The sequence below is a fragment of the Lemur catta genome, chromosome 16 (genome assembly GCF_020740605.2).
Source record: "Lemur catta isolate mLemCat1 chromosome 16, mLemCat1.pri, whole genome shotgun sequence".
NCBI classification, from domain to species: domain Eukaryota; kingdom Metazoa; phylum Chordata; class Mammalia; order Primates; family Lemuridae; genus Lemur; species Lemur catta.
In genome coordinates, this window is record NC_059143.1 from 34,106,128 (window position 1) to 34,119,593 (window position 13,466).

The 13,466-nt window shown below is 46.6% G+C and overlaps 1 protein-coding gene across 2 annotated transcripts in view; it reads left to right on the top strand.

The window, feature by feature from the left end:
- Positions 1–12,977, top strand: part of RNF165 (ring finger protein 165) — a 101,108-nt gene extending 88,131 nt beyond the window's left edge. Inside the window, exons 2-6 of one of the 2 annotated variants that reach the window (XM_045527204.1) lie at positions 1,636–1,765; positions 3,561–3,665; positions 3,945–4,040; positions 8,070–8,176; positions 8,637–12,977. In XM_045527204.1, the coding sequence (XP_045383160.1) occupies positions 1,727–1,765; positions 3,561–3,665; positions 3,945–4,040; positions 8,070–8,176; positions 8,637–8,754 (465 nt within the window). In that variant the 5' untranslated portion in view covers positions 1,636–1,726 and the 3' untranslated portion in view covers positions 8,755–12,977. The remainder of the gene's footprint in view (positions 1–1,635; positions 1,766–3,560; positions 3,666–3,944; positions 4,041–8,069; positions 8,177–8,636) is intronic. The other variant, XM_045527203.1, reaches the window with a different exon arrangement.
- Positions 12,978–13,466: the final 489 nt, after the last annotated feature.

The following is a 13,466-nucleotide window of genomic DNA, read 5'->3' on the forward strand; positions in this document are numbered from 1 at the left end:
CCCCTTTATCATCATGAAATTTCCCTCTTTGTCCTTGGTAATATCCCTTGGTTCAAAGTCTACTTGTCTGATATTAGCAGCCATTCTAGCTTTCTTCCTATTTAGTGCTTGCATGGTATATCTCTTTCCTTTTTTTACTTTTAACCTAGTATCTATATCTTTATGTTTAAAATGTTGTTTTAACAGACAGCATATAGTTGTCTTTTGTTTTGCAATTGACAATCTCTGCCTGTTAATTAGACTGTTAGACCCTTTACATTTAATGTGATTATCTATATGGTTGGAATTAAATCTAGCATCTTTTTCTTTGCTTTTGATTTCTTTCACCTGTTTTATTGTTGTTTTGGTTCTTCTTTTAAAAACTTTTTGTCTGTTTAGTGCCTTCTTTTGGATCAGCTGAGTAATTTTTAGGATTAAATATGGACTTGTTATACTATTTTATTTTATTTTATCTTATTGTATTTTATTGTGGAATGCACTAGGTTTATAAGGTGCCTATTTAGCTTATCACACTCTACCCTAAAATAGAATTATACCACTTTGCGTGTAATGTAAAACTTTTACAACAGTATACTTCCATTACCCTTTCCCATCCTCTTCTATTTCTTTTGCAGTTTTTACCTCTACATATGTTATAATCATCACAATACATTGTTATCATTTTTGCTGTCATAGGTTGGAAAACCATGGCCTTTGGATAAAATCTGACCTGCTTTCTGTTCTTGTAAATAAAATTTTATTGGAATGTAGCCACATTTATTTGTTCACCTATCTAGCATTCCATCTTATACATACTTTCCAGATTCCCACCCTGAGCAGGCCTAACACCTAGTAGTGTTTTTTATTTGTTTGTTTGTAGAGATAGGGTCTTGCCATGTTGCCCAGGCTGGTCTCAAACTCCTAGCCTCAAGTGATCCTCCTGCTCAACCTCTCAAAGTGCTGGGATTGCAGGCATGCACCCCCATGTCCAGCCCCTAGTAGATTTTTGATAGCTCTCTTTCTTGCAGAAATGACAAGATGTTTCAATCTCGTCTTGTGCATTTTCTTGCTAGACCTGAAATTAGCCATTTTCCAAATTAGCCATTGGTTCCTCTTCAGTGTACTTAATCAATGAATTAATTTTTAAGTGAAATCAGTTTTCCTATATTTTTAGGAGTGAGAGGAGTTGGGCCAGGATAAGCTTTCTAACTCATAGATCTAGCTGTAGAGGGCCCCTTTTTTCTTGTTTTCTCAAAGTGGTAAAAATATGGCTTCTGCTCCCTTTTCCACTTTTATCTGGGCCTTGTCTTTCCCTTGCTCTGTGTTCCCAACCTGCTCTATTTAGAGTTGTCTTTCAGCATTTCTCTTAGGGATGGACTTTGTCTTGGGAGGGAGCTTTGTTCCCCTAGTTTCAAGAAGTTTCACGGGGCCTGGACTGCTCTAGCTCCTTCAGACTTTGCAGAGCCCTTTCCTTCTCTGGATCTCAGCTCCCTTCCCTTTAAAGAGAGGGTAAGGGCTGGGGGATGTAAAGTCCCTTGCTGCTCTGGCAGCGTGTGGCTCTCATTCTATGATAGGGGCTTGATGTCTGAGGGCCCTTCTGCAACCTGATGGCTAAATCACACCACCCTGTGGTTCACTGAGCTTGTCTCCCTGCAGGGATCTCAGTGTGGATGCTGGCTTGAGTCCTGCTCAGTTCCAGGTGCGGCCCATCCCTCAGCACTATCAGCATTACCTAGCAACTCCTCGAATGCACCACTTTCCCAGAAACTCCTCCTCCACGCAGATGGTGAGTGAAAGGGGCTCTGCCAGGAAATTGATTCCCTTGCTGCCTATTGAACTCCAGTGATGATAGGCTGAGGCCTCCAGATCCCTTGTGCCCCGTCTCCCTTGTGCCCTAGTTCCCCTGTGCCCCACCTCCCCTGTGTCCTGGCTCCCCTTGCCTCAGATCCTCTGTGTCCCGACTTCCCTGTGCCTGTTCTGGGTTCCAGGCAGATCAATTGCTCCCTTCCCCTCCCAGCTCCTGTTCCCACGCTGGCTTGAGGGGCAATGAAAGGGAACCTGCTGGACTAGAAGCTAGTACTGCAGTGGGAGTGGACACTGGAGGAGTGGAGAGGGGTAGCATGGCAGGCTGTGGTCTGTGGGGGAAAAGGCTCAGGGTGAAGATCAGGCATGGTAGGTCCTGTACCTCATATGACTTCATTTAGTTAATTTCTCATGGGCAGTGCCTCCCTGGGCTTTGGTTTTACTTGTCTGTGAAATGGGAGTGAAGATGTCTACCTTGCCCATCTCACAGGGCTGGTGTGAGGGCCCAAACAGATCCCAGAGGGAGCCCTCAGGTCTGGCCTGCAGAACCAGTTCTGCCTTCTGCAGGGGAAAGGCCTTCTTGTGACTGTAGAATGCTGAACATTTGGGAGCTTTCAAGTTCCTGCCATTGCAAGCTACATGAAATCAAAATGAAAACATTCCATTAAAGCGGCAAACGACTGATGGAAAATCTTCTTAATTCCAGACAGCTTCATGTTGCTGCCCTAAAGCATAATCCCAGCCTTTCAACCCCTGTCTCTGTCATTTAATCACTTAGCTCCTCAGCCTCCTTATTTTTATAACAAGGGGCTTGGATGAGTAAACTCTGGAGTCCTTGTCAGCTCTGAGAGTCATTGGTTTGTGTATGAAATACTATCCCTTAAGAATAAAGAAAGCAAACATTTATTGAGCACTTGCTACATACCAGTCACTGTTCTAAGCCCTTTACATAAATTATCCCACTTAATCCTCTCAGTAACCCTCCACAAAAGGGTATTAAAGATTGGCAAATTGAGGCACAGAGAGGTTAGGTAAGTTGCCATGGCACACACAGTAAGTGGAGGAGCTGTGATAGAAACCTGGCCCCACCTGGCCAGGGTTAGGGAGGAGTGAGGCAGGGTATAGAGTGAGGCAACTACATGCTCAGTCTGTCTTTATTTAAAATACTGATATTTTGCTCAGCATGGACTTGTTTGTGCATTCATTTTTATTTTTAAAAATATGACATCAAAATATTATTTATCTTGATTACTCAGTTTTAAATTCTGAGTCCCAACCCTGGTCCTGGCTCTGGTCCAATCCCTTAGCTATCACGCTGTGCTCAAAGGCAGTGCAGGGTAGGGGTGAAGCGAATGAATTCTGCCACCCAACTGCCAGGGTTTGAAATCCTGGTTCCATCACTTGGTTGCATAACTTGAGCCCATTACTGAATCTATTGTGCCTCACTTACCTAACCAGTAAAATGGGGACAGTAATAGTGCCTACATTTTAGATCACATGAGACAATTAATTTAGTCAATCATGTGAAATGCTTAAAACAGTGCCTGCCATGAAGGTTAGTTGTCACTTTGTTGACTTTGTTACTTTTTCTGGGGCTGGTCCAGGCACAAGGTTGGTTCTTGATGAAGAGAAAGAGACATAAGAGCAGGAAAGGTAGCACTCTGCCCACAGCATCTCAAGGGTGTGCTGCCTGGTGGTTGTGGGAGGAGGAGTTGCACACTGGGCTCGTGGAGAAGCCCTGAGTCCTTGCTCTATCCAAAGCATTTTTTTCCCAACAGGTCGTCCATGAAATCCGAAACTACCCTTATCCTCAGCTTCACTTCCTTGCTCTCCAGGGACTAAATCCCAGCAGACACACCTCCGCTGTGCGGGAGAGCTATGAGGTATGATGCTCTGTCTGACACCAGCTGGGTTGGTGGAGACACTATAATTGTTGGTGACATCCATTCCCCTTTCCCTTGCTGGTGGGTAGGACATGGGTGGCGGGAAGCCTCAGGGTTGAGAGTAAGAGAGAGAAAAAGGGAGAACAAGTATAGATATTATAGTCTTTAAGCATCAGACAAACTCTTCCTGACAGGTACGTGTGCCCTTCATCCTTATCATGTGTGTATGTGTGTGTTTGCACATGCTGAGTCCACATGTCCACATTTTTCTCTTTGCAGGAGCTTCTGCAGCTGGAGGACAGGTTGGGAAATGTGACTAGAGGAGCTGTACAGAACACCATTGAGAGGTTCACCTTCCCCCACAAGTACAAGAAGGTGGGTCTACCAGCAGCCAGCCTGCAAAGTCAGGGAATGGGGGAGAGGTTGTCTAATTGACCCTGGCCTGGTTGTCCACACATGGGCACAGTCCAAAATCCAGAAGTCTTTGCTCTGGTTAGATGCTCTGAAGCTATGATACCTTCCCAGGGTCTTCTCGCTTGGCTGTGCCAGGTGTGGCCAGAGGGAGAGATGGGGGGCCTCTCATCAGTAAAGGAGGAGGGCTGGGAATGTGTGTGTGCATGTGGACTTATCAATGGGTATATTACATATGCATACACATGTAGATATCAGGCATATAAATGTTTGTATCCAGTTGAGATGGGAAAAAGGGGCACCTGCACAGAAGGCTAACATTTGCTTTAGAACATAATTCTCTGTCCAATCCACATGTGGACAAATGGGCAACTAAGTCTTCTGATCAGGAGTTTTCAAATCTGACTGAGCAGTAAGGTCACCTGGGGAGCTTTTAAAGCCACAGAGTCATAGGCTCTACCCTAAGCCTGTAGAGGTACAACATCCAGGATTAGGGTCCAGGAACCTGGGGTAAGATTAGAGCCCAGGAGCCTGAGTTTTAAACACATTTTTAAACTAAAATAAATAAAAAATTTTGGAAGCAACCAAGATGTGCTTCAACAGGTGACTGGATAAACAAACTGTGGTACATCTATACAATGGAATATTATTCTGCAATTAAAAAAATAAGCTATTAAGCCATGAAAAGATTCAGAGGAACTTTAATTGCACATTACTAAGCGAAAGATGTCAGCTCCCAAAAGCTGAATACTGTATATTTCCAACTAGATGACATTCTGGAAAAGACAAAACTATAGAGACAGTAAAAAGGTCAGTGATTGTGAGCAGGGAGGGAGGGAGGAATGAATAGGTGGAGCACAGGGCATTTTTAGGGCAGTGAAAGTATTTAGTATGATACTGCTATGGTGGACACATGACATTATGCATTTGTCAAAACTGATAAAATGGTACAACACAAAGAGTGAACCTTTAATGTAAACTAATGGACCTCAATCAATAATAGTCTGTCAATATTTACTCACTGATTGTAACAAGTGTACCACACTAATGCAAAATGTTAATAATAAGGGAGACTGTGTGTGTTAGGGGAAATAGGATATATGGGAACACACTGGACTTCTTTCTTAATTTTTATGTAAACTAGAACTGCTCTACAAAATAAAGTCTATTATAAAAACAAATAAAAAATTAATTTTGAAAAATTGCCACCTCCTTCTGGGAGAAATTACAAGCTTGACAAGTGTTAAGAAGCTTAGGGCAGGACCCTACTCACCATGATCAACCCAGGCTTCACCTGAGGGTGCATGGTTGAAAGCACTTGTGTTGGAGTTAGAGGCACTTCTGAATTTCAGTTGCACCCCTTATGGCTGTGTGACTTTGAACAATTTGCTTGGCTTTTCCAGGCTCTCCCTTCCTCTAATGTTTTTAATGTGAAATGAGAATGATCATATTAGTAGCTACCATATGGGATGCTATGGAGATTAAAGGGGGTAATGCATTTGAGCAGTTTAGTGCAGTGCCTGGTACCCACCGAGTGCTCAGGTGTGGTGAGCTGCTGTTCCCTTGATGTCAGGTACACTCTTCCCTAGGCTTGCCCATGTGCTGGTGGTGTCAATGTCAAAGGCCATGAATCTTGGTATTTGCAGCTCCTCACAATGCATGAGATTTTATTCATAAAAGATTTCAACCACAATTGTTGAGTCAGACACTGGACAGTATACTCAGAGAGGAAATGGCAGTTCAGTAATTAAGGGTGCCATCTGCATGGGGAAGATGATCATTCTCTGGAGACAGAGCTGTAGGCTATTGGAGAAGAGCATGGAAGAGAACGAATGGCATGTTCAGGAGCTCAGGAGCAGCATCTGTGTCCCAGGCCAGGGGGTGTTTGCTCCTTCCAAAGATGCACACCTCACCTGCCACCATTTCAACAGAACACAAGGAAATTGTGAAAAAGTACTAACACTAAGAATGAAAAGGGAAAATGGACTGAATCAATGAGGTAAAGGCCTCAGGTAAAAAGTTAGGAGAATAAAGGGAGAATTAAGGCAATAAAAATGCTATTAAAAAGAATAGGAAGAATTAAAAATGAGAAATGAGCAAAGTTAGGATCCAAATAAAATGTGAAGAAAACCTTAAAAAATTTAAACTGAGAGCAAAATAATATAAAACAGAAAAGCATAATTGAAAATGATGATATAAGAATAAAAATACAGAAGAAAATATAGAGTCAAAATAGAAAAATATGAAAAGAATAAGAACTAGGAAAAGTATGAAAGTAACATATAAAATTAAAATCAATAATATCAAAGCTAAAAGGGAATGTTAATGAAATGAGAAGGTAAGAGCAAAAGGGATAAAATACCTATTGACATAAATGTTGAAAAAAGTTAAAGTTGAAATAAAAGTTATGTAGATAGGGAAGAGAAAACAAAAACCAGAAGATCTAAAAGATTAAAAATACCAAACAGGAAAAGGATAAGAATTGAAAAGGGAGAGTAGTTTAAAGAAATATAGATTAGACGTAGTAAAACAAGGTAATATTAAGCTGAAATTATTAACTATAACAAGGAAATCAAGAATAACGATGGGGAAAAACAATAGAAAATAGGCAAGTACTTGAGTCTTAATGGTGTCTTGTATTAGACACCTGTTTTCTAGCAGGGCACCCAGGAGGCCACTCCTCCAGCAAGCACAGCTGGACCCTTCGGCAGACAGATCATCATGACTCTATTCATACCCCAAATGCATGACAATTCTGATTTTCTGGATTCTGGATAAGGGGAAACTTATTGCAGAAGCTTAGCACGGTTTGCTGTGGGATGTGCAAAGTGCAGTGAGGCTGAGAGCAGAAGGAATCGATTTTCTTGTATGTTCCAGTGAGGTTACAGCATTCCCAACACTAAATCAGACTAAGTGGCTTCAGAGTTTAGGACCAGGGACCAGAGTAGGGAGATCTGGTGTCCATGCCTGGCCCCAAGGTCGTTCTCTGGATGATCCTCATCTTGTGACTCTTCCGATTTTTCTCTTTGCAAAATGACCTTGAAGTCTGCTTATCCCTGGAGAGGGACAGAGTGCGTAATTTTCTTCTGGTGGTTATTGCCAGACTGTTTCACCATCCAGCATAGAGATGGGAACATGAAACTAGGATGATGTTGTTCACTAATTAGATTCCTTCTTCTCCAAATATATATTTCGTACTGATATGCCTTGTACTTGGCCAACTGTAGGGGTGGTACTTAAAGAAGGGTAAGCCATGGTCCATGCCATCTAGGAACTTGAGACTTTCTACATAGTGGTTACCTAGTTCAAAGGAATTAGCATAGAATTAACAACAGGACAGTGAAAGTCAACAAGTATAAGCAGAGTGCTCACATGATTGCTTGAAGGTAGTGCCTTTCTCAAATGAACTTTCTGAACAGGAATAGAAATCCAACAACATAAAATAGTTCATAACAATGTGGTAAAATTTACAGGAGTTAATGCCAGGTTGAGGAATTTTTGCATTCGTCTAGTAATGAGTGAATAAATGAATGGATGTTAGTTGAGTGAATGAATGAATGAATGAATGAACGAAGCCTGCTGGACCTGACCATGGAGGGAGATGCCTGGAGGCAGAGATCTGGGTTGTAAAGGGTGTAAGGAGTAGATCAGAAAAGGGAAGCTGTGCACATGTCACAGCTTTGCAAAGGATTGACTCATTGGAAACCCAGTTCCTTTCCAAACTCTGTGTCCCTAGAAAGTGCCTGGGACCGTAAAAATAAAGTCCACTTCTTATTTTAAGCCTCTTTATTTAAGCCTCTTCCTTAACCCTCCCTCTCCTGCAGCAAGGGGAGGGGGTGGCAAGGAGGTCTGGGTATTACTTAAGAACATAAAAACGGACTGACTCCTGGGGAAGAGGAAGCTGCAGGGAGGGAGGAGGCTGGGGATGAAAGCCAACGGCCACCAGGTGAGTTGGCCCCAGGTAATGGGCACTCCTCTCTCTGCTTCTCCCAGCGAAGACCCCAGGACAGCAAGGGCAAGAAGGACGAGGGGGAGGAGTCAGACACAGATGAGAAATGCACAATTTGTCTGTCTATGCTCGAAGATGGAGAAGATGTGAGGTAGGCGACCACCTCTTTGAGTCCCTGTCCCTTCTCTCCTCCCTGTGCTGTGTTGGGGGTAGGGATGCTTGTGCATGTGGGTGTGCCAGGTGTGCTATAGTGTGCTTCTTTGGTGCACTGGGAAGGTGGGATGTGGAACCTTCTAGATGTGTGATGCCCCAGTTATAGACATGTGAATGCAAAGTGCAAGAGAACAGTGCAATGTTTGGCCTGGATGCGTCTAAGACAAAGTCATGGCTTTGTTTCAGGCTGATCTGCAAGGGCTTCATGGAGGAGGAGGGCCTCGACGCTCTCTTCCTGTCACGGCTTCTGGTCTGAGCCACAGCCTCCCTCCATGGCAGGGCAGTCCCCTAGCAGTCCAGGGTGTGTGTCTCCTGTTCCCTTCTGTCCCCCTCAGCTCCTGGCACAGCCCTAGGCCTGTCTCCCCTGCTGGTCCCTGACTCTCACCCTTCTGTTCCAGACGCCTACCCTGTATGCATCTCTTTCACCAACTGTGCGTGGACCAGTGGCTCGCCATGAGCAAGAAATGCCCCATCTGCCGAGTGGACATTGAGACACAACTGGGAGCCGACAGCTGAGGGAGGGATTAGCCAGTGGACGCCCCATTTCCTTCACCAGGTCCCCCCACGGCCATAGCCCTTGCAGCCAAACTTTGCCTTCTGAGCCATTTGACGTAGAGGAAAGCCTGCAAGCACATTTGTGGAAGGAGGAGTCGGTGGTATCAGTGTCTGAGGGAAAGGAGAGAGTGGGGAGGGCCCGCCCATCCAGAATGGTGACTGTCCCCGTCCACCTGGCTGTGCAGGAGGGAGGGAGCTGGCCGTGCCCAGAGCAGGGGCGGGAAGGGGGGGCCCAGGCTGCTGAGAACCCGGTGGGATCCCGAAGGCACTAGCTGGTAGACCGGCCCCTCAATCCTGTCCTTCGAAGGATTGTGTATATACCTCTCGACCACGTAGGAACCATGTAGGGGTCTCTCGCTATTTCTGTGGACGGCAGCCGGAGCATGTTAGCTTAAGAAAAATGTTGTGTGTGGTGCTGTAGTCATCTTGTGGTGGACATGTCGCTATTACCGAATCCGCACCAAATATTTCTCATTGAGTTTCTTATTTTGGTGCCTGACTGAACCAACCCACGACAGCCCCAATCTTCCCGTCTTTATGAGAGAAAAGGAAATAGGAATCAAAGGTGGAAAAAAAAAAAAAAAAAGCCAAATCCTGTTTAGGGTGAAAAAGGATGATTTTTTTTTCACCCAGTTTGGGAGGCGGGAAGGGGGGTTCTCGTTTTGGTTTTGTTTTTGTGTTTTCCTTGGCTTTTGTGTTTCTCATGTTTACAGTGCACGGAGCATGGAAGGGGCATCTGGGAAAGGGGGGAGCGGGAGCTGATGGGGTCTCACCTGGCCCTGTGGGGTTCAGCCCGAGGCGAGGAAGGCAGAGCTCCAGCAGCGAAGGGGGAGTTTGTCTAGGGAGGGCTCTCTGGTCCCAGGGCTTGGCCCCAGCTGTCCCCACACCCCGGGTTCCACACTGGACCAGGGAGGGCTCAGCCTTCAGTGCCAGCTGCCCCTGTGTCCTGGGAGCCGGGAGACCCATGCTCACCGCCACTCCTTCCTTTAGGCTGTGCCCTTGCCTGCCACAAAGAGGCAATGTCGCCACTGCCTCCCTATGCAAAAAATCAACCAGAGGATGCAGACAAGATAGCGTGGGTGATGGACGCTTGGTCTTGGCCAGAGTGCTCTCAGCCAGCACTCAGGGCTGAGGTCAAGCAGGTGGGCCTTGAGGAAGACCTTGAGCTTCCTGGGGGATGTCTCCAGTCTGATCCAGTCCCTCAGAGATGGCCCTGGCTCTGAAGCCACATTGGCTGGTTTTGGGAGGCCCTGTGTCCCTAACCTCTGGTTCTTTCTCTGACTCTTTGAAAACCTTGGGCAAGTCCCTTTCTTTCTCTGTGCCTCAGTTTCCTTCTCCTTTGAGTGGGGAGAAACAACAGTGCACCCCCATTTCCAGCCCCTCTACCTCACCTAGATGTCGTGAGGATTAACAATCTCTGTCCAACGTATTCTATGCTCTCTCCTGGGAACCTCTGGGGTTTAGGGATGAAGGTGCTGGGAGACACAGACCTGGAAGTTCCAAGTGACACCATACAGTGTGTCTTTCTGCACCACCCCACAATTTTTCTGAACCCCAAAGGGAGCAGAGAGATGGCAGCTCAGAAGAATGGAGATAGGAAAATTCACCAAATCCCAACCCAAACTCAACTTTCTTTATCCATATGGGGAAAACACCAGGTCAGCTGGAATTCTGCAGTCTTCCTTTGCCCCTCATGCCCTTCCTCTTCCCCCATTTGCACGGCTCTCAAAGCCTCCCCCTCCCCTCAACCCCTAACCCTGTCTCAATGCCCTCATATCCATGAGACCAAGGGCGACAGGATACTTACTGCAGATTGTAAGAATTCCATACGATGAAGGAAATTTGAGTCTATATTGCTGCTACTAAGGGTAAAACCAGGATCAATGGGTAAAAATGACAGGGAGGCATATTTGGGCTTGAGGTAGAGCCTTCTAACATAGCTGGCTCATGGCACAATGGCTGCTCTGTCCCGTAGGCTGAGGGTGGGGGAAGTGGCTCCTGGCTGGAGGTTATTCAAGAAAGTTAGACTAAAGTCTCTCCCAGCACTAATATCCTGGTGTTCTATAAAATCTTTATTGAGTGCCTACTGGTGCAGGTGCTGAGGAAGATGATAGCAAGGAAGGCAATGTCCCTGCCTTGAGGAACTTAGTCTAGTTGAGGAGACAAGACATCCAATAGTGCAAAATGGCCAAGAATCTAAGATTCAGGGTTAGCAGCAAGCAGCACCACGTGGTCCAGTTCAGTGGTTGAAGTTTGTGAACAATCCCACCAGTGGAGAAAGTGCATCTGAGTCAGGATTTGGGGGAAAGCGAGTTACTAATGCCACAAGAAGTTGGGAATTCTGCCCCATCCTCCCTCATGGCTGGGCCCAAACCAGGAATTCATCAGAAGATGGCTTTGGCTTGGAAGTAGCCAGGGTGGTCCGGGAAGGTCATTCTTCTCTTAGTCTCAGTCTCTGGGTTCTTTCTTCTGCGGCTGGCCTGAAAGGTGGCAGGCATAAGGGAGACAGTGGGGAGGCCAGGATGGAACTCGAACTGGTGTCCTGGGTTCCAGCCTTGGCTCTTCCCTGACTAAGTGGGCAATGCCAGGAATTCCCCTTTGTCTCTCTGGGCCTCAGTTTCCTCAGCTGTAACACAAGGAGGTTGCATTGGATGCTTGCCGAATCTCTGTCCAACTCACACTTTGTGATCCTCCCTAACATCAACACATCTTTCAAGTCTTTAGAGCCGTGTGCCCACCAAGCTGTCGAAAAGGACTTTCTGTGGGCGCGCACGTCTGTTTCAGAGGCTGAGGGCACATGTGCTGAGTGAGGGGGTGGGACCTGGTCCCCTCCTCCCTCCCGATTCTCTGCCCCAGGCTGACATTAGGGACAGGGTGGGGATCGCCCAAGGGGGAGAGGTAAGCTGCTTAATGTGGGGGTAGATCCTGCAGCCCCCCACCCCTTCCCATCTCCTTGTCCCCTGCAGGTGGGGACAGGAGGTGAGCGGCACTCAGAACCCTCCTTGCTCCCACTGCTTCAGCCAGGCAGCCGTTTGGGTGGGAGGGGAGGAGCGGGTCTGCACTTCTGCTCCCTTGAGGTCCCTCCCGGGGAGGGCGCCTGGGAAGAGCGGAGAAGAGGCAGGATGGCAGGATCAGGCCTCAGCATCTCACATCCACCACTTCCAGGAGGGGACACCACCCGAAGCCCTCCTCCTGCTCAACTCAAGGGACTCAGACCCTTTTCTGACTGAGACGCATGAGTGCCTTCTGGGGCGATCACGACCCCAGGGTTCACGTCGGGCATCCTAGCCTCTGCAGCAGCCCTGCCTTGCGGGTCCACCAAGGACGCTAATCAATCAACCCAACGCCACAAGCCCGGCTGGGCACAGCCCGAGGGCGGTCAGGGGGCCCCGGCTCCCCCACCTGGCCAGGACCCCCTCCGGCCCCCTGTCGCCCTTGGCCACCACCTGTGGCAGGACTCAAGCTCCTCTTCTGCAAATGTTCCCAGCCTCCGTGCAAGTATTCTTAACTCTTTACGCCTAATGAACAAGCACAGTTTTTTCAATGGTGAAGAAAAAGCACCAGACTTTTTTTTTTCTTGAAAAAAAAATCCCCTAAGCCCCCCGCCTGCCGGCGGGACGAACACTCCCCGCGTGGGGCTGTAGCAACGTCTGTCGGGTCCCCTCGTGTTTCATCTCCTGCGCGCGTAGAGCAAATGCTAGAGCGATTTCAGCTGATAGAAAAACAAAAATGAAAAAAAAAAAACACAAAAAAAACAAAAAACATGGCACGTTGCTAGTTTACAGGGTTTTGTGAGTTTAAATGCCTTATATTTAACAATCATAATTTATGACTAACTTGTAGATATTGTGGGTTCTTATTTAATTATTTTTATAGTTGTTTTGCATTTTTAATTATAATTTATTTATTTAGAAAGGATACTAATTTTTTTTATTACTCCTATTACCTCATTTTGGCGTTGTTTCTGGGAGTGGAATGCTTTGCATGCATTGGTACGATGACAAACAACTATGAATACAAAAAAAAAAAATTTAAATAAAATTCCGCAAACTTTATTTCGTCCAAACTATCAGGGTGTGTGATTGCAAGGTGTCCTACTGTGGTGCTGGCCTCTTTGGATACATTCCATACGAAATGCAAACCTTTGATTCTGTATGCTGTGATCTAGTGAAAAACTCCAATATAGTGACTGTATTTAGCACATATATAAATATAATTTGCACTCGTCAGCAGACTGGGGTAATCCTTTCACTTGCTGCCCTTGGCACCCCCTCCCCCCCAACCTCTCCCCCCACCATTAACCTGCTTTTCCTTCTTCCCTTGTCCCTCCCACAACCTCAGCCCACCCGCCCACTGTCCTCTGAGGAAGGTCACGGGGCACTGGGGTCACTTTCTGCACCCGGGCTCTGACTCAATGGTGGGGGGGGCCAGGAGACTTAGGTTTTCAGACCAACTCTATGACAGACTTCCCCGTGACCTTGAGCAAGTCCCTTAGCCTCTCTGGGTCTCAGTTTTCTGGGCTGGGGTGAGGGAAGAGAACTGGCGGATCTTCAGGATCCCTCTGGTTCGGATAGAAGATGGCACAGAGCCGGTGGGCAATTGCTGTGCTGAGCTGTCTCACCCTCTCAGGAGAGAAGAGAGGGAAGGAGAAAGGATGGAAATGGAAGGAAAAG